The following is a 21,162-nucleotide window of genomic DNA, read 5'->3' as shown; positions in this document are numbered from 1 at the left end:
GGGGATGTCATGTTGATTGTGGCACACAAAGTAAAATAATGTCCCCATACCCGTGCCCACTTTTAGGCCACCCCGCTCCCTGCCCATTTCATGCCCTCTGACGGTATAGTGGGTGCCATTTCATTATGGAGTCCCCTTTTGTCAGGCACAAGGGCTGCTCTATGGGGGTTCAGAATATTTGCCAAGAGACAGAAGACAATTAGCGGTGCACTGACACATTGACGGGCAGGGAAAGAGTCGTTATAATAACAGCAAATAATATTTGGTGAATTGTTAGTTAAGCAATTACTTTATGTAATATTTGATGTAACAATAAAGATGACACCTCTCTGGTATTAATCCGATGTGCCAGTGCTGAGAAACCGAGTTTTAAAGCACATGCAGATTAGCCAGGAAGTGCACTGGGGGCGTGCCTAAGCACTCAGAATACATTGACACGCCCCCAGTGCACCACCAGAGTAATCTGCATGTGACTTCAAAGCTCGATTTCTCAGCACTGGCACATCGGATTAATACAAGACAGGTGCCATTTTTATTATTGTACCTATACAGCTGGACTCCGGAGACAAGGCCGCGATGTGTACAGATCAGTCATCATTTATGATTTACAGCTTTTCTCTATTGTTTCCTGCTTTACATGGCCACAGTGACAGCTCTACGGAAAGATGGCATCGTCCCAAGTTATACCGCTGTCGTTTTGTTGGATTGGCCCTTGACGTGACCTGAGTTACCCCTGGTCGTTCTCAATGTCTTATATGGATCTGTATTATATCACCCATGGCCTAATATAAGCCCCCGCTCTGTGTGTCCGTGATTTTATATAACATTGCGACATTCTTCATTACATGTGACATTATGGTGGTTTTATGTTACGGCACTATATGGCGGCACCGGAGTGTCTATAAGACACAGAAATCACTCTAATATTATAATTACTTAACCTGAGGTCCTGATGGTGATCTTCAGTCTACTTAAAAACAAAAAAAATACAAAAAAATAAATATCCCCGTATTTAATGAATCCCCTTCGTTTCATAGATCCTATTTTGTCTCGTAAAAAAAACAAACAACTGAAGAAGCGTATAAAAAAAATACTTGTCTGTGTCTAAGGAATTGAGCCATGTAAGACAACTGCCTGCAGAAGGAGCCTCTCCCCTCTTCCTGCTAGGTCCAGCCCCTTTTCTTACCGCTAGGTCCCGCCCCTTTATCAACAGGGTGGAGCTTCAGCCAGTCGCCCGCCACTGATGGAACTGGTCAACAGGAGACTTGTTAAAGGGGCCGATTTATTATTGCTTTTACGCCTTTTTTCGTCTAGTTTTGTGCATCTTTTGCCTCTTTTTCATTTTCCCCTTTTTTTTATCGTCACTATTTTGTGTAAGTATCTATTTTGCCATCATGGGCCGGGTTTGGGCTTTCCATGGAGGTATTACATGGTGCTTATTAAAATCAATAGACTATTGCTCTCCACCCCTGCTAATGGAGAATATCCATTTATCTGTGGTGAGACAACCTCTTTAAGAGGAAACCTGTCCTCATAAGAATACTGTCGGATCCACCAGCATCATGGAGCAGGAGAAACTGAGCAGATTGATGAATATATTTGTGTAAAAACATTCAGTATCACTCCTAATTTACCAATTGAAATTTATGATCATTCTGGGTTTAAGGAATCCAGTGGAATTAGGACCGCCCACTGGACTCTTAAGCCACGGATGCGCTTAGGTTTTATTTCCATCATTATACTATAAGTTATACTGAACCTTTTTACACAAAACTATATATCATTCTGCTCAGTGTCTGCTCTGTAGCGGATTCATAGTGACAGGTTCCCTTTAACTAGAATTTTCATCTGTCATTGTAACTGTGAATCGAAAGTGAGAAATAAACTCCGTCGGAGGAGGCACAGATGCCTGATTTGATATATATATATATATATATATATATATATATATATATATATATATATATATATATATATATATATATATATATATATATATATATTTATTAATTATTCTATTTATTTGGTAATTTTAAATATTTTAATTAGTATATATTATTTAAATAGTTTTTTTTAAATACTTTTTTTTAATATATATTATACAGTAATATATTTCTTTATTTTTTAATTAGATTAAATAGATTAATGAAAATATTTTCTTCGGTTTTTTTCTATATATTTAATTTTTAATTAGTGTGTATATTAATCAACTTTTTTTAGTTGTTTTTAAATATATTATACATTTATGTATTTAATTTTTTACCTAGTATATACACATTAATCAAATTTTTTATGTACATTTTATATTATACATTTATATATTTAATTTTTAATTACTGTATATATTAATCAACTTTTTTAGTTGTTTTTATATATATTATACATTTAAGTATTTCATTTTTAATTAGTATATACACATTAATCAAATTTTTTATGTACAGTTTTTAGTTTTTTTATTTTTATATTATACATTTATATATTTAATTTTTAATTACTGTACATATTAATCAACTTTTTTTAGTTTTTTATATTATACATTTATATATTCAATTTTAATTAGTGTTATATATATTAACATATATATAGACTAGATTGTGGCCCGATTCTAACGTATCGGGTATTCTAGAATATGCATGTCCCCGTAGTATATGGACAATGATGATTCCAGAATTCGCGGCAGACTGTGCCCGTCGCTGATTGGTCGAGGCAACCTTTATGACATAATTGTCGCCATGGCAACCATTATGACATTTACGTTGATACTGTGCCCGTCGCTGATTGGTCAAGGCGAATTCGCGGCAGTCTGTGCCCGTCGCTGATTGGTCGAGGCAACCTTTATGACATTGTCGCCATGCTGTGCCCGTCGCTGATTGGTCTGATTGATCAGAGACGCGGGATTTCCAGAACAGACAGAAAAACCCTTAGACAATTATATATATACTGTAGATGTATTAATCAAAATAAGTTTTTTGTAGTAAAAGCGCACAACCCCCGACCGCAAGGAGGTTGTGAAATGCTCTAAAAGTCGCCATATTGAGGCATCATAGTGAAAGCGCAGATGAGGCGGCAGGAAATCGCCGTTCACACTCATTATTTCACATAATAAGTAACAAAAGATGTTATTAGAAGATAAGCGGGCGAGGCCGGGATCCGCTGCAGAACTGCATTGTGCTTCCCGTAGCGCTGCGCCATCAGTGGAAAGACACAGGGACCAGTGCCAGAGCTACTGGTGGAGGAAATGGGAGTTTTACAAGCCAAACATTAACCCTTTCACTGCCTGCAAGGCCAAGGGCTGAACAGCAAGCCTCTGATTGGACAACAATCCGCCAAATGAGAGAGAATTTGTACCATTTATCTGTATGTAGCAGAACATTTGGGGCTCGTAAGAATAAAATTGGAACTCAGAAATGCCCTTTTTCCTAGAATATTTCCCCTAAAAAAAAAAAAAAAAAAAAAATAATAAAAAAAAAAATCATTGGGATTCCTGCTTTTGGGAAGTATTTTAACTCCCTGCAGCGCCACCACAGGGGAAATGTAGCATTACACGGCGGTGTCCTATAAAAGCAATGGGCTGCATGGACATGTTGGGTCAGCAGATTGGTGACGGCGTCCATCAGTCCTTTGGGAGAAAGGCGCATTACACAGGTTTCTGGATGATATTTTCAACTGCAAAGGACTATTTGTCTAAAAATGAATCTCCCCTTTAAAAAGGATCTGTCAACAGGAAAAAAATGTCTACATTTTTATTTCATTTTATTCCCCTTCTTCCCCAGATTATTTAATTTGTTTGTTTTTTTTAATCTGCCTTATGGATCCAAAGATACGGGCCTTTTCGTTTAGTGCAAAATTTGCATGGTCCTTACCAAAGGGGTGTGGCTCACCAAAGTGGCGTGGCAATAGACACGCCCCAGAGGATCCTGTGAGCAACACCCCTTTGACAAAGATCATAAAAATGATGACTAAATAAAGAGGCCCGTATCTCTGGAACCGCATGGCACATTTAAATAAAACAAAAAGCAGCAAAATGAGAGGAGACGCGGGAATAAAATAGGATCTCAAAATGTCCCACTAACCTGATGACATGTCCTCTTTAAGGGTAATCTAAGCTTCAACATTTTTTATTGCTATCTACCGACTTACATGACCAGAAGAATTGGAGATCTCACAAATAGAGCAATCCTGCAGGATTGCCCCGTAGAGCGGTATGCTCACTGTTAAAGGAATTCTGTTCAGACTTTACCATTGATAGTCTATCCTTAAGAGAGATCAATCTCAGATCGGTGGGATCCAACTTCTGGCGCTCTCATCAATTAACGGATTGGAGGGGCGGAGCTCTCTGGCATTGATTATCAGATGCAGCGCCACACGTTATGCAGTGGCCGTACCGGGTACTGCAGCTCAATCCCATTTGTTTATAAAGGATGCAGCAGGACCAGTGACGGTCACTACAATATGTATGAAGCTACATTGCAGCGCTCTCCGCAGCCTCTTCGATCAGTCGATCGTGGATATCCTTACTGCCACCGATCTCATATTGATGACCTATCCCATGGACAGGTCCAAGAAAATTCCTTTAATTTTGAAACTGGAAAAATAACGATGGGGTTTCCTTAGGAGCTGAGGCCGACAACCTCTGTGATGGTGGGATATGCTATGTGGGTATCATTTTTGTGTATATTTCTATTTTACTTATTTGCATGGTGTTCTCTTGTAGAAGGAGTTATTTGCCAATTGATGAATGGCTGTTGCTGCCATCTGATATCAGCCCCCACAGTACTGTATTGTTTGCTAATGACATATTGACCTAGCTTGTTGAAACAATGAGCCCCTGAGACCTTCCCCCTCCTGACCTGTGAATGAGGAGGTGAGACACAGATCAGTCCTGTGTGGAATGATGACGTGGTGGGATATGCTATGTGGGTATCATTTTTGTGTATATTTCTATTTTACTTATTTGCATGGTGTTCTCTTGTAGAAGGAGTTATTTGCTAATTGATGAATGGCTGTTGCTGCCATCTGATATCAGCCCCCACAGTACCAGTACTGTATTGTTTGCTAATGACCTGTTGACCTAGCTTGTTGAAACAATGAGCCCCTGAGACCTTCCCCCTCCTGACCTGTGAATGAGGAGGTGAGAAACAGATCAGTCCTGTGTGGAATGATGACGTGTTCCCAGCATCTCAGAGAGAAAGAAGCGTATATGGACTATGCTATCCTCTGTCTGCTGGATTGTTGGACTTTTATCCTGTAACTGAACTGCATTCGTGTTCTGGACTATTATATCCTTTGTGTGGTGGATCGTATATGGACCTTTCGTATTTTTGCCTAAATAAAGGTCTTGGGATAGTTCACTCTTCGCTGGCTCTGTTGATCGTGTGGTACCGGAGAAGGACCCCGTGACAACCTCCGTCCCACAAAGGATTACAGCCGGGCAGTGCCATCAAACCTGTCCTCTGAGTCAGATGGTGGGAGAACCGGCCCGATATCCGCTCGGAGGGATTTTCCAGCTGGAATGTGGGAGTGACGACTCTGGAAAGTACAATAACGGACGGGATCAAAATTCTTCCTCTGAAATGATTAGATGGGAATTGTAAGAAAAAGCAAGCTGTCCTGGCAGGGAGGTGGCCGAGGAATTTACATGGGGGAGATAAGGGGCCGGTGATCCAGGGGCCCGGCCTGGGGGATAAATATACCCACATTCTGCCGAGGTGTCCCTGGGTCTCTCCTGTGTGTATTTTGGGACAGACAGGAATGACCATGGTTCGCTTTTACTTTTATGAGACGGTTTTAGAACCTATTCAGATGTTCTCAGGACGCGTCATGGCGGAGTCTATAACGGGCCGCAGCAGGTGGGCAGTGGAGGGGGGCACAAACTTTCCTGGACCTCATAGGAATGACTCTGATAATGAGAAATAAATCAGGACTGATCTTTACAGTCCCCAAATAGAGGAAATGACGTCCTCCTCCACAGCAGGTCGTTCCCATTTCTTTGTGTGTAAATTTTCAGAAGCCTCCACAGTCTCCAAAAAATCCTCCTAGTATAAAATCATAAATAAAATCCAGGGAGGAGGGAGATGCAGCTGCAGTTTCTTTTCCCTGTAAAGCGCCATTCACATTTCCAGCTGCAAATTTTCAGAAACCTCCAAAGTTTATGAAAAAACATTTGAAGTATAAAATGAAAAGTAAAAAACAGTGAGGAGGGAGATGCAGCTGCAGTTTCTCTTCTCTATGGTTTCTCTCCTCTATGTTGCGCCATTCACATTTCCATCTGCAAATTTTTAGAAACCTCAGTTTCCAAAGAAAAATCCTTCTAGTATAAAACCATAACTAGAAATCAGGTAGGAGGGAGATGCAGCTGCAGATTCCTTCCTGTATTCTGTGATGTTCTCATTTTTCTGCCTCTATGGTCTCTGCAAATGTTCAAAACCTCCTTAGTCTCCAAAAAATCCATCTAGTAGAAAACAAAAAATAAAAAACAGGGAGGAGGGAGATGCAGGTGCAGTTTCCCTACTATATTCTTTGACATTCTTATTTTCCTGCCTATAGAGTCTCTGGAAATTTTCAGAACCCTCCTTTGTCTCCAAAAAAAATCAGTCTAGTATAAAACCAAAAATAAAAACCAAGGAGGAGGGAGATGCAGCTGCAGTTTCTCTCCTGTATTCTGTGACGTTCCCATTTTCCTGCCTATATGGACTCTGTACATTTTCAGGAACCTCTTTAGTCTCTAAAAAGTCCTTCTCATGTAAAACCATAATTCGAAATCAGGGAGGAGGGAGATGCAGCTGCAGTTTTTATGTTGTATGCGCGGATTGTGGAAGAGAAGCGGCATTAATGTCAAATCTTAATTCTGCACCATTTGCTATCAGTAAATAAGAAAATAGTTTAGAAGATTAATAGGGTGATAACTTTTACCGGGCCAGTAACTCACACAGCTGGAGGTTCGCTACTTTATCTCACTTTTTTATGGGCTGATCATCAATGCTGCCGCCCCAGACGACCCTACAGATATACAACCTATATTAAGAAAATTGCAAAATGTGTTGTAAGACCGATATCCTGCTTAATAACACGACGGTTGCATTTCTCCGCAGCGCTGGCGGTTGGCGTATTTTCCCAGATTCCCGAGCAGCCACATGGCTGTTCTCAAGGCAGCTGCTATCCTGCCACTGGGGACCTTCTCGTTGGCCGGGCGGATAAACTGAAGGCTACGTCAACCTGTGGACTGCACCGAGCACAGCCCTATTGTATCGTGAGTCATCTTCAGGTGGGTGATGCCAGAAGGCCGAGAAAACAGAAGAGGTGATTCATTTAGAGGGCAGAAAGCCAAAAATATTCACTGTTGGAGAAACCATGTAACATGTTTATGTCAAGCAGTTTCCAGGGGCGCTAGTACTATTTTTTGAATATGAATCTTCCAATAGGTTCTTTTGTGACCCTCTCATGTGACCCATTGGAGCCATTAAAATCAGCATTCCTGGTGGACTAGAGTGAAGGATGGGTTCATTTAAGCTTCCCTGGTGGATTAGAGTGAAGGGCAGGTTCACTTAAGCTTTCCTGGCAGACTAGAGTGAAGGACAGGTTCATTTAAGCTTCCCTGGTGGACTAGAGTGAAGGACAGATTCATTTAAGCTTCCCTGGTGGGTTAGAGTGAAGGACAGGTTAATTTAAGCTTCTCTGGTGGATTAGAGTGAAGGACAGGTTAATTCAAGCTTCTCTGGTGGATTAGAGTGAAGGACCGGTTCATTTATGCTTTGTTGGTGGACAAGAGTGAAGGATGGGTTCATTTAAGCTTCCCTGGTGGATTAGAGTGAAGGGCAGATTTATTTGAGCTTCCCTGGTGGGTTAGAGTGAAGGACAGGTTAACTTAAGCTTCTCTGGTGGATTAGAGTGAAGGACAGGTTAACTTAAGCTTCTCTGGTGGATTAGAGTGAAGGACAGGTTCATTTATGCTTTGCTGGTGGACTAGAGTGAAGGACGGGTTCATTTAAGCTTCCCTGGTGGTTTACGGTAGAGAATGGATTCTTACCAGATTTCATGGCTGTCTAGAGAAGGTATAGAGAGTATAGAAGGCTAGCCGTGGTGGGGAGTAGACTGGTATATGTACCAATGGCTGTGCGCTTTAAGAAACCAGCCAGAGCAAGAGTTGGATACTTTAGAGGAGTTCAACCAGCAATGTGGGCGAATCAGTATAACTGATAGTTTGTGGAGCCAGCCAGAGCCAATGTACACTGAGCTAAACCAACGGTATGAGGGAATCAATGCAGATCCGTCCTCTGATATCCGTGGAGACAAGTGGCCAGGACCAGCGTTGGTGGGCAAGTGGGATGAGCAGACACTCACAGTGTCACTGCATGGTGAACCTAGAATATAAGACATAATTTCAGTTGTTTCACACTTTTTTGTTAAGTATATAATTCCACATGTGTTAATTCATAGTTTTGATGCCTTCAGTGTGAATGTACAATTTTCATAGTCATGAAAATACAGAAAAATCTTTAAATGAGAAGGTGTGTCCAAACTTTTGGTCTGTACTGTACATATAAGTTGATTTCCACTGTATTCCCCAGGATGAGAAGAAGTGTTTTGTCTGTGACTCGCGGAGACCTTACAACCGACTGACCAATCCCATCAGTCATCGCATCGAAAATGTCGTCACCACGTTTGCCGAAGACCGGAAGAAGGCCTGGTGGCAATCTGAGAACGGTAACCTTACCAGAATTGTGCTACTTTCCATTCTCCTCTGACACAATGTCAGCCCACTCCTCTGCTGAAATCCTCTGTGCTGCACTCTGTACCCCTTCCACTCCTCTGCTGAAATCCTCTGTGCTGCACTCTGCACCTCTTCCACTCCTCTGCTGAAATCCTCTGCGCTGCACTCCGTATCCCTTCCACTCCTCTGCTGAAATACTCTGTGCTGCACTATGTACCACTTCCACTCTATAGGTAACAGCAATGACTTTTGCACTCGGACCCCCATAGTGTCCAGAACAAATATTTTTGGGCCCCTTTAAAGAGTAACTAAACTTTAATTCTTTAATAATTTTTTCCAGTGTGGAAAGTTATGAAACTTTGAAAATTATTAGAGGATTGTTGTTAATCTCCCGGCTTTCCCCGGATCTGTTTCCTGCCCTCAGTTACATTGCTATCAGCATGCACTCACGTGGAGCACAGATGATGGCAGTGATGGGCCAGCGCCGGTCTCCTCCTGTGTCTTCTGCTCCTCAGAACCGTCTCCTGCAGCGGCAGCCTCTCCCCAGGAGTTAGTGACATGGGTGATCTGACCCATCACTGCCATCATCTGTACCCCAATGGGGAAAGGTCGGGCTTTGCAAGCAACTTTTTTGCAATTTTTTTTTTAGGGAAATTATGATAAATCCTCTATATAAAAAAGTGACTTTACCCCTTTTATGCCCGGACAGCCTCAAAAATCGGAACAGTCCTGGGAAATCGGGACTGTAGCCACCTGATGACGGAAGGTCCCGACGTCACGCACAAGAAGTCGCTATTTTTCCAGAAATCAGCGTCCGGGAGATTTGACGTCTTCCAGGAGTTTTCCTTCCCCTTATACAGGAGCCTCATGTAAACCTCTATAAAGGGTCCGAAAACCCATGTGTGGCATCTGCTGGGGCCGTACCCGCCAGGCTCTGCTTCAGGCGGCCTGTAAATTGGCCCCCCGACAGCCCCCGCTCAGCTCCCGTCTACTTCTTCTTTCCTTCCATTTCCTCATTAAAGTCGTTTAATTTAATTACATATATTCTTCTCTGGGATTAAAGCTGTAAAAGAGGGGGAAAAAAATGGGAGGCGAAGTATTTGAGGATTTCTCCAGCTAATCCCAACAGCTTTTTATCTGCCGCCCTATTAAAATTCCTCTATTTTATTCCGAACCTTTTCCATCCCCCCCTGGAGCTCCTGGGAGGGGGAACAATTAGGATTTGGGAAGAATAAATCAATCTTTCCACAGGAAACCTTGACTCAGATCTCCGTTCTCCACGTCCAAAATGGACCCGCACGGCTCAAAAATCTGTTTCTTAGTTTATCTGATTCTGGGAAAGCTGGGTGAATATGGCTGACAGCATGACCACCATGAGAAGTGTTACCCAGCTTTCCTAGTTACCTGAGTGGCTGATCTGCGATGACTGCTCGGGGGATGGTCTTATTTAAGGGGAACAAATAGAAGAAAAAGTGCCCCCTAAACAGTGCCTCCAACCCCACTCATAAATAGTAGTGCCCCAGGAAGTCTTCCCCCATTACCAGTGCCAAGCACCCTATGCCTAAACAGGACATATCCAAAAATGTTATCAAAATACCCCCATAAACAGTGCCAGGACCTCTCCTAAACCGTGTCAGAGTGGGTATCTAAAAAAGTCCCCCCTAAATAGGGTCTATACCCCCATCCTAGCACAATGTGCAAGAAACAGTGCCACCACAACACTGCGGCCATAAGCACTGCCCCAGGAAGACCCCCCTACACAGGGCAAACACCCCCCCAAACAGGGCAAACAATCCCCCTAAACGGGGAAAACGCCACCCCCTTAACGGGGCAAAAGCCCCCTAAACAGAGCAAACACCTCTAAGCAAGGCAAACGCCCCCCTAAACAGGATAAACACCCCTCTAAACAAGGCAAACGCCCCCCTAAACAGGACACACACCCCTCTAAAAAGGGCAAACGCTCCTCTAACCAGGGCAAACGCCCCCCTAAACAGGATAAACACCCCATAAACAGGGCAAAAGCCCCCTAAATAGGGTCTATACCACATCCTATCGCAATGTGCAAAAAACAGTGCCAATCGCCTTATTAATTTAAATAGTGCCCCTACAAATAGTGCTGGAATAAGCAGTAACTCAGGAAGACCATGCCCCCAATATCAGTGCCAAGTACCCCTAGACCTAGCAACAGAGACCCCAATGATGTCAGAGCGCCCCCTAGACAGAGGATAAGAGGAAGTGGAAGAACGATCCCCAAACTGTCCCCTTAAATAGTATGCAGTATACGTGAATCCTCCACTGACCCCCACTACTTTCTACCCCGCGTCTGGAGCGCTCAGCGCCATTTTTTCCCCCATCTGCCCCCGCAATGTGTCCGGAGGGATATAACACTTGTGTTTGGCCTTTTACCAAGTAGAAAGTTCAGGCAGAGGAAATCTTGTTATTACAAGTGTGGGGGGAACAGGTGGAAGATAGCGGGACATTCCTGCACGGGATCCGCTGCCAGCACATTAGCGGTACTGTACGCCTCTACTGTATGTGCAGCTGTTGCCCTGGAGCGGATGGAAGGGGCAGCCTGGTGAATGCTCGGCATCTGAGGGCCGCCTGTACTAATGCAGCAAGACACAAAGTATATACCCCTAGTCACGTGATCATGTGCAATACGTGGGCCTATTACGGGGGTAAGGACCCCCTTAAAGTGATTCGGTGAACTAGTAAACCTCAAGCTCTGCGGCCCCTTTAAACAACTCCCAAGAGATCGGCCTCCCACCGATCAGAGGTCCTTTCTTAAGGATGTGACGTCTATAGTGTGATCCCATAAAACCTCTTTAAGAGAGAGAATAAGAGTGAATTTATACAATAAAGGTAGACGCTGCGGCTGCTATGGGAACCATCCATTGTTAGTCTCATCACTGTGTTGCAAACCCTGTGCAGCACCGACCCCTATATAGGAAACTTCAATACTAGAAAACAAGGGTATAGGGGTTATGATCGGGGGGTCACAGAAAGGGGTAAAAACTGGGAGAGGCATAATGGGGGGTCAGATGGATCCTTCCATGTCTGCCACTCTTCTTCACCGGCCATCAGCAATCATAAAGATTCAGAGTTTTTTCTGTCTCCGGAGTCCGGACCCGTTAATGCCCCGCGAGGGGTTATTCCCCCCACAGTCTATTGAAGTCCGTCCAGGAGAATATGGAGATCAGCGACACTTAATCTGCGGATTTCATTCCCTCATTATTATCATTTCAGCTTCAAAGCCCGAACCCTTTGATGTATTTGTGATTTCCAGCGGAGAGATCTGGGCACTAACATGGGGCAGCGACATGTGCCAACCCACGGCTAATAGAGGGAGTGCACGAGAAGAGGGGGTCCACAGAGTAAATCAGACCACCCATTCTAGCAGTGGGTTTAGCCACCCAGGACATGTTGTTTGTTTCCGCCTTCACCCAGTCTGGACCAGGACAAATCAGGGCTGGGTCCTTCTCTTCAAGGGTCCCGCAGCAGATGCCTGGTCTGCCTCTAACAGTGCCCCCCCCAAATAAGGAGAACATATACAAGTATAGACCCGTGTTATTCTATTCAGCGGCATCTCAGAGTTACGTCTCGAGGCCCGGGGTCCGGATGACCATTTCTAAAGCAGCACGGATGGGTGGCGCTGGTGCAGCGGGGCAATCTAGCTGGCACAATGGTGACATATGTAGCAGAGCTGGAGCAGAAAGAACTGGAGTAGTTAAATTATACCAACGGCAGCAGAGCTGGAACAGCAGAGTAGCAGAGTTGACTTAGTGATGAAAAAACCATGAGTTTTCAACAGCGGCTCCATGCAGCAGAGATCATACAGTGATGTAGCAGAGTCCAGTCAGAGAAGAGGAGGTAGTATAGCATTGCTGGGTTCGCATCAGAGGCTCAAAGTAGCAAAGCTGGAACTACAAAATAGTAGATTTGTTACAATGAAATAGAGATGTAGAGCATGTAGCAGTGCCGGAGCTATGGAATAGTAGAGATGTAGAGCGGTACTTGAAGTAGCAGTGCTGGAGCTATGGAATAGCAGAGATGTAGTGCGGTGCTTGATGTAGTAGTGCTGGAGCTATGGAATAGCAGAGATGTAGTGCGGTGCTTGATATAGCAGTGCTACAGCTGTGGAATAGCAGAGATGTAGTGTCAGGCTTGATGTAGTAGTGCTGGAGCTATGGAATAGAAGAGATGTAGAGCGGTGCTTGATGTAGCAGTGCTGGAGCTATGGAATAGCAGAGATGTAGAGCGGTGCTTGATGTAGCAGTGCCGGATCTATGGAATAGCAGAGATGTAGAGCGGTGCTTGATGTAGTAGTGCTGGAGCTATGGAATAGCAGAGATGTAGAGCGGTGCTTGATGTAGCAGTGCTGGAGCTATGGAATAGCAGAGATGTAGAGCGGTGCTTGATGTAGTAGTGCTGGAGCTATGGAATAGCAGAGGTGTAAAGCGGTGCTTGATGTAGCAGTGCTGGAGCTATGGAATAGCAGAGATGTAGAGCGGTGCTTGATGTAGCAGTGCTGGAGCTATGGAACAGCAGAGATGTAGAGCGGTGCTTGATGTAGTAGTGCTGGAGCTATGGAATAGCAGAGATGTAGAGCGGTGCTTGATGTAATAGTGCTGGAGCTATGGAATAGCAGAGATGTAGAGCAGTGCTTGATGTAGCAGTGCTGCAGCTGTGGAATAGCAGAGATGTAGAGCGGTGCTTGATGTAGTAGTGCTGGAGCTATGGAATAGCAGAGATGTAGTGTGGTGCTTGATGTAGCAGTGCTGGAGCTATGGAATAGCAGAGATGTAGTGTGGTGCTTGATGTAGCAGTGCTGGAGCTATGGAATAGCAGAGATGTAGTGTGGTGCTTGATGTAGCAGTGCTGGAGCTGTGGAACAGCAGAGATGTAGAGTGGTGCTTGATGTAGCAGTGCCGGAGCTATGGAACAGCAGAGATGTAGAGCGGTGCTTGATGTAGTAGTGTTGGAGCTATGGAATAGCAGAGATGTAGGGCGGTGCTTGATGTAGCAGTGCTGGAGCTATGGAATAGCACAGATGTAGAGCGGTGCTTAATGTAGTAGTGCTGGAGCTATGGAATAGCAGAGATGTAGAGCAGTGCTTGAGCTATGGAATAGCACAGATGTACAGCGGTGCTTGATGTAGCAGTGCTGGAGCTATGGAATAGCAGAGATGTAGAGCAGTGCTTGATGTAGTAGTGCTGGAGCTATGGAACAACAGAGATGTAGTGCGGTGCTTGATGTAGTAGTGCTGGAGCTATGGAATAGCAGAGATGTAGAGCGGTGCTTGATGTAGCAGTGCCGGAGCTATGGAATAGTAGAGATGTAGAGCGGGGCTTGATGTAGTAGTGCTGGAGCTATGGAATAGTAGAGATGTAGAGCGGTGCTTGATGTAGCAGTGCTGGAGCTATGGCATAGCAGAGATGCAGAGCGGTGCTTGATGTAGCAGTGCCGGAGCCATGGAATAGCAGAAATGTAGAGCAGTGCTTGATGTAGCAGAGCTTGAACAACGAAATAGCGGAGTGATACAACAGGGCTTGATGTAGCAGTGCTGGATCCACAGCAGAGATGAGTTTGCAATGGTGGTACAGAAGAGACAAGGAACACACCGCAGGCAATTGTAAGACAAACTGATCGTTATTTCTTACAGAAAATAATCCATCTAGATAAACAAAGCCTGGATATGGAACAGTGTGGGACACAATGATAATGAAAAAAGCTAAACCACAAACCAAAACAGTGCAATAGTCCAAATGATACAAAAGTTTATTAAATATTAGAACAAAGAACATATGCAACAGCGTGGGTTAAAAGTGATAACAAAAAACATGAAACACTGGGAGCAGGGCAGCAATCCCCATGGTATAAAGTAATTGCATGGTGCGATTCATACCTCACATAGATAAATACATACAGAGTTCCCCATCAGTGGCAATAGTAAAATAGAATATAACAAAACCAGAGATGCATAACAATGATGGAGCAGGGGAATCGCGCCGTCTCCCACCCACCCCGACGCGCGTTTGAGTGATCCTTCTTCAGGGGGCGTGGGAGATGGCGCGATTCCCCTGCTCCATCATTGGTATATTTTTATGCAATATGGTTTGATAATCTCTATGTGCATCTCTGGTTTTGTTATATTCTATTTCACTATTGCCACTGATGGGGAACTCTGTATTTATTTATCTATGTGAGGTATGAATCGCACCATGCATTTACTTTATACCATGGGGATTGCTGCCCTGCTCCCAGTGTTTCATGTTATCACTTTTAACCCACGCTGTTGCATATGTTCTTTGTTCTAATGGTGGTACAGTGTAGAGGTGGGAAAATCGACTCAAAGCTGTGTGACAACCAATATGGCTGCCATGATCCCACAGGAGTCGTCTCCAGCTGTTTTTTAGTTATATTCGTCAACAGTGCTAAAACCCCCCATAAAAAGGTAGATTCTAAGTATTTGCCTTCAGAAGGGGCAGTTCTGTGCTTTGACGGTCGTCTCAGTCTAAATTGTCCCACAATCGGTGTAGATCTGACAAATGGAGACGCCCTTTAATCCCCATTGTATTCCTGGATGTTAAAGATATAATAAGTGCTGCATATATGTAGAAGTAATGGGGCAGCCGGACACACGGACCTGTCCTAGTGATGGTGCTGGCTGCCAGCATGACAGTCTCACCAGCAGCAATGTCCTGGATCAGAGACGCTCTGATCTTGACCATTTGACCTCCTGGACATTTCATGTCATTCAGAAGTAAATGGGGGAATCGGTGACCGTCACGGACCAGGGGTGTCTGAGCCTCTTTCCCAACCTTGTGTTATTGCGGGGCTGGAGATCATTGCTGTGCTATAACCTGGGGTGCGATATGGATTTCCTATAGACTGGCCATGATCTAAAGCCGTCCTGTCCTCTTCCTCCCGACACAGGGATCTCTGATGTCAGCGTTCAGTTAGACCTGGAGGCAGAGTTCCACTTCACTCATCTCATCATGACTTTCAAGGTCAGTATAATGGCGGCCGTGGGTCAGTAGAATGGCGGCCGTGGGTCAGTAGAATGGCGCCGTGAGTCAGTAGAATGGCGGCCGTGGGTCAGTAGAATGGCAGCCGAGGGTCAGTAGAATGGCGGCCGTGGCTCAGTAGAATGGCGGCCGTGGGTCAGTAGAATGGCGGCCGTGGGTCAGTAGAATGGCGCCGTGAGTCAGTAGAATGGCGGCCGTGGGTCAGTAGAATGGCGGCCGTGGGTCAGTAGAATGGCGGCCGTGGGTCAGTAGAATGGCGGCCGTGGGTCAGTAGAATGGCGGCCGTGGCTCAGTAGAATGGCGGCCGTGGGTCAGTAGAATGGCGGCCGTGGGTCAGTAGAATGGCGGCCGTGGGTCAGTAGAATGGCGGCCGTGGCTCAGGATAATTATTATTATTATTATTATTATTTATTATTATAGCGCCATTTATTCCATGGCGCTTTACATGTGAGGAGGGGTATACATAATAAAACAAGTACAATAATCTTGAAAAATACAAGTCATAACTGGTACAGGAGGAGAGAGGACCCTGCCCGCGAGGGCTCACAATCTACAAGGGATGGGTGAGGATACAGTAGGTGAGGGTAGAGCTGGCCGTGCAGTGGTTTGGTCAATCGGTGGTTACTGCAGGTTGTAGGCTTGTCGGAAGAGGTGGGTCTTCAGGTTCTTTTTGAAGGTTTCGATGGTAGGCGAGAGTCTGATATGTTGTGGTAGAGCATTCCAGAGTAGGGGGGATGCACGAGAGAAATCTTGTATGCGATTGTGGGAAGAGGAGATAATAGGGGAGTAGAGAAGGAGATCTTGTGAGGATCGGAGGTTGCGTGCAGGAAAGTACCGGGAGACGAGGTCACAGATGTATGGAGGAGACAGGTTGTGGATGGCTTTATATGTCATGGTTAGGTTAGGATAATGGCGGCCGTGGGTCAGGATAATGGCGGCCGTGGGTCAGGACAATGGCGGCCGTGGGTCAGTAGAATGGCGGCCGTGGGTCAGTAGAATGGCGGCTCTGGGTCAGTAGAATGGCGGCCGTGGCTCAGTAGAATGGCGGCTGTGCCCCCGCACCTCTGCTTGCTGTCAGTGAATGAGAACATTCACATCTAATTAGACTTGATGAACGTTGGATAATTTTGATGCCAACTCTGTGATTTCTTTCTGAAGACTTTCAGACCGGCGGCCATGTTAGTGGAGCGGTCGTCTGACTATGGACGGACTTGGCAGGTTTACAGATACTTTGCCTATGATTGCGCCGCCGTCTTTCCGAACATTTCACGCAGCATCCAAAGAAAGGTGGACGATGTGATCTGCGAGGCTCGGTATTCTGAAATTGAGCCGTCTACGGAAGGAGAGGTGAGGAATGAAGGACAGTAAAGCGCTACTGTCTATGTTGGTGCTATGTATGGTAGGTAGTGTTCGGCATCATGCATATGGCGGTATTACATACAATTCCCGGAGCCATAATTCCACACTAATACACTTCTATGGGGCCCTACTGAACCTCAGTATGACTAATAATTTTTTAGTAGGGTTTCATATGGTGCACCATATGGCGGCACAAAGAGTACCTATGGTTCTGTAGCACACCACCTCACTGTCATCATCCGTCTCTACCCGTTTATACCATCAGTGACCTCACGGACACGCCGTGCCTCTGTATCTTCCCTTTAGGAGCTATGTGCTAATATTTTGCTGGCGACCCTACACTGAGTGCAGTATATACCGTATACTCTCTAGTCTTGTTTCCGCATGTAATCCTCCCCTCTCTCTGTGTGTAGGTGATATTCAGAGTTCTGGATCCGGCCATTCACATCAGGGACCCGTACAGTCCTCGTATTCAGAGTAAGTTAATTAATAAGGGACTAAGCACAATATCGTATTACCGCTGTATGTGCAGAGACACAATACCGCCCCTATACACTACTATGGGCCCCCCATACACTCCTATGGGCCCCCCATACACTCCTATTGGCCCCTATACACTCCTATGGGCCCCTATACACTCGTATGGGATTCTACTGTACCTCTGATTTCTTGTAAGAGTGCAGAGTTATTCTGACATTTCAGAGCCACAAGGAGCCATTATTAGAGGGGAGTAAAAAGATTGGTCCAGTGGCCACGTTGGTGATCTGTAGCCTCCAGACCAGAGCATGGCGAATCTCCTCCTACTCCCAGTGCATCCTCTGATTAGTAGACCTGGGGCCACCGACTACTAACATGGCGATACACCAGGGACCTGCAAGTATTTTTGCACTCAGAATTCTGCTGGAATCACTGGAAATATACATTGTATTATTCATTTTGTACCGATCCACAGTTTAACTCTGTATTATACTCCAGAGCTGAATTAACAATTCTGCTGGTGACCATTCGAAACAGTCAAAAACATGTGGTCAGATCCCTTGAGATGATCTCTTATAGCACACAAGGTTAGTTTTCCCTACAATAAACTATTAGAAATCTCCTGATTTATAGAAGAAACCTCTAAGAAAGAAAAACAAGAGAGTAAATGCTGCTTAGGCAACCCAGGAGAGGATTCTGGGAGATTCCATAGTTACATAGTTATTAAGGTTGAAGGAAGACTATATGTCCATCTAGTTCACCCCATAGCCTAACCTAACTTGCCCTAACATGTTGATCCAGAGGAAGGCAAAAAAAAACCCATGTGGCAAAGAGTAAGCTCCACCTTGGGGAAAAAAATTCCTTCCCGACTCCACATTCGGAAATCAGACTAGTTCCCTGGATCAACGCCCTATCAAGGAATCTAGTGTATATACCCTGTAACATTATACTTTTCTAGAAAGGTATCCAGTCCCCTCTTAAATTTAAGTAATGAATCACTCATTACAACATCATACGGCAGAGAGTTCCATAGTCTCACTGCTCTTACAGTAAAGAATCCGCGTCTGTTATTATGCTTAAACCTTTTTTCCTCCAAACGAGGATGCCCCCTTGTCCCTGTTTCAGGTCTATGATTAAAAAGATCATCAGAAAGGTCTTTGTACTGTCCCCTCATATATTTATACATTAAAATAAGATCACCCCTTAGTCTTCGTTTTTCCAAACTAAATAGCCCCCAGTGTAATAACCTATCTTGGTATTGCAGACCCCCCAGTCCTCTAATAACCTTGGTCGCTCTTCTCTGCACCCGCTCCAGTTCAGCTATGTCTTTCTTATACACCGGAGACCAGAACTGTGCACAGTATTCTAAGTGTGGTCGCACTAGTGACTTGTATAGAGGTAAAATTATGTTCTCCTCATGAGCATCTATGCCTCTTTTAATGCATCCCATTATTTTATTTGCCTTTGTAGCAGCTGCCTGACACTGGCCACTGAATATGAGTGTTATCCACCCATACACCCAGGTCTTTTTCATTGATGGTTTTGCCCAGAGTTTTAGAATTAAGCACATAATTATACATCTTATTACTTCTACCCAAGTGCATGACCTTACATTTATCCCCATTAAAGCTCATTTGCCATTTATCAGCCCAAGCTTCTAGTTTACCTAAATCATCCTGTAATATAAAATTGTCCTCCCCTGTATTGATTACCCTGCAGAGTTTAGTGTGATCTGCAAATATTGAAATTCTACTCTGAATGCCCCCTACAAGGTCATTAATAAATATGTTAAAAAGAAGAGGGCCCAATACTGACCCCTGTGGTACCCCACTGCTAACCGCTACCCAGTCCGAGTGTGCTCCATTAATAACCACCCTTTGTTTCCTATCCCTGAGCCAGCTCTCAACATATACACTACATCTACTGGGTTCCTTTGGTCCAGTCCGGAACTTACCTCTTCATAGAAACTGATCAAATTAGTCTGACATGAACGGTCCCTAGTAAACCTGTGCTGATACTGGGTCATGAGGTTATTCCTCTTCAGATACTCCAGTATAGCGTCCCTTAGAATGCCCTCCAGGATTTTACCCACAGTAGAGGTTAAGCTTACTGGCCTATAATTTCCGAGTTCAGTTTTTGTCCCCTTTTTGAATATTGGCACCACATTTGCTATACGCCAGTCCTGTGGTACAGACCCTGTTATTATGGAGTATTCCAGCTTTGAAGCCTGCAGAATTGTGGAACACCTGAGGGGTGTTACCCAAGATCAGTAACGTATTGTATGTACCCAGTGACTGCACCAGCAGAATAGTGAGTGCAGCTCTGGAGTATAATACAGGATGTAACTCAGGAGCAGTAATGTAATGTATGTACACAGTGACTGCACCAGCAGAATAGTGAGTGCAGCTCTGGGGTATAATACAGGATGTAACTCAGGATCAGTAATGTATGTACACAGTGACTGCACCAGCAGAATAGTGAGTGCAGCTCTGGGGTATAATACAGGATGTAACTCAGGATCAGTAATGTAATGTATGTACACAGTGACTGCACCAGCAGAATAGTGAGTGCAGCTCTGGAGTATAATACAGGATGTAACTCAGGATCAGTAATGCAATGTATGTACACAGTGACTGCACCAGCAGAATAGTGAGTGCAGCTCTGGGGTATAATACAGGATGTAACTCAGGATCAGTAATGTAATGTATGTACACAATGACTGCACCGGCAGAATAGTGAGTGCAGCTCTGGAGTATAATACAGGATGTAACTCAGGATCAGTAATGTAATGTATGTACACAGTGACTGCACCAGCAGAATAGTGAGCGCAGCTCTGGGATCAGTACAGGGGGGGAACATTCTCATTGATTATTTCCAGCAGCAGATTTGGATTTCGATGCCATTTTCCGCCTCCAGTAGCTCGGTGCAGACTGATGCAGGAGTCTTAGAGCAGAATTAAGAGCTCATTGCTGAGTTATTTCCTGGCAGTGGGGGGACGCCTGTGTCCCTTCTGAATGCGGCAGAGTTATTTGGGAGCCGGGGGAGATGTCTGGGGCTGTTACTGATTTAGCTCGGTGCTTTTCTGCGCTTCCATACATGGCAGACGCCCGGCACGGCGGAGGACACTGGCTGCTGCTCTTGGCTCCTCTCCAGTCACCAGCCCTGTGTGGACTTTATGGAGCAGATTATTGTGCTGTCCTGACGAGTCCCAGCTGGTAGAATAAGTGGAGGTGTTAGAGCCGGGATGACAAGTGCATGGGGCACCAACCGCTAGAAGGAAAACTTAAATGAAAGTTACACATCTTTTCGGCTCCCTCCGATCCCTGCAGTTTAACCAGTTAAATGCCGCTTTCAGTCTCTATTAAGAAAAAAAAAGAAAAAACGCTATAACTGCAGTTTTTTGGTTACCGCACCTCCCCGAGAAGGTGCAATGCAAAAGTGATTGCAACTTCATGTGTACCCCCAAAAAATGACAATTGGGGTTGACGTGTATACTTCCAGCACCAACAGAACTGGGACGTGCAGCTTATTATATAGACACCACATGGGCATGACCGTCCACACGCCTTCCTGAGCCTTCTCTCTTTC

General features: G+C 44.7%; 1 protein-coding gene across 3 annotated transcripts in view; it reads left to right on the top strand.

The window, feature by feature from the left end:
* LAMB2 (laminin subunit beta 2) overlaps positions 1-21,162 on the top strand; it is a 62,911-nt gene that overhangs the window by 12,422 nt on the left and 29,327 nt on the right. For all 3 annotated transcript variants that reach the window (XM_069736375.1, XM_069736373.1, XM_069736374.1), the window contains exons 3-7: positions 7,092-7,264; positions 8,568-8,703; positions 15,647-15,720; positions 16,897-17,085; positions 17,511-17,574. In XM_069736375.1, the coding sequence (XP_069592476.1) occupies positions 7,092-7,264; positions 8,568-8,703; positions 15,647-15,720; positions 16,897-17,085; positions 17,511-17,574 (636 nt within the window). The remainder of the gene's footprint in view (positions 1-7,091; positions 7,265-8,567; positions 8,704-15,646; positions 15,721-16,896; positions 17,086-17,510; positions 17,575-21,162) is intronic.

The sequence above is a fragment of the Ranitomeya imitator genome, chromosome 8, assembly GCF_032444005.1.
Source record: "Ranitomeya imitator isolate aRanImi1 chromosome 8, aRanImi1.pri, whole genome shotgun sequence".
NCBI lineage: Eukaryota > Metazoa > Chordata > Amphibia > Anura > Dendrobatidae > Ranitomeya > Ranitomeya imitator.
This window is presented reverse-complemented; position numbering and strand designations above follow the sequence as displayed.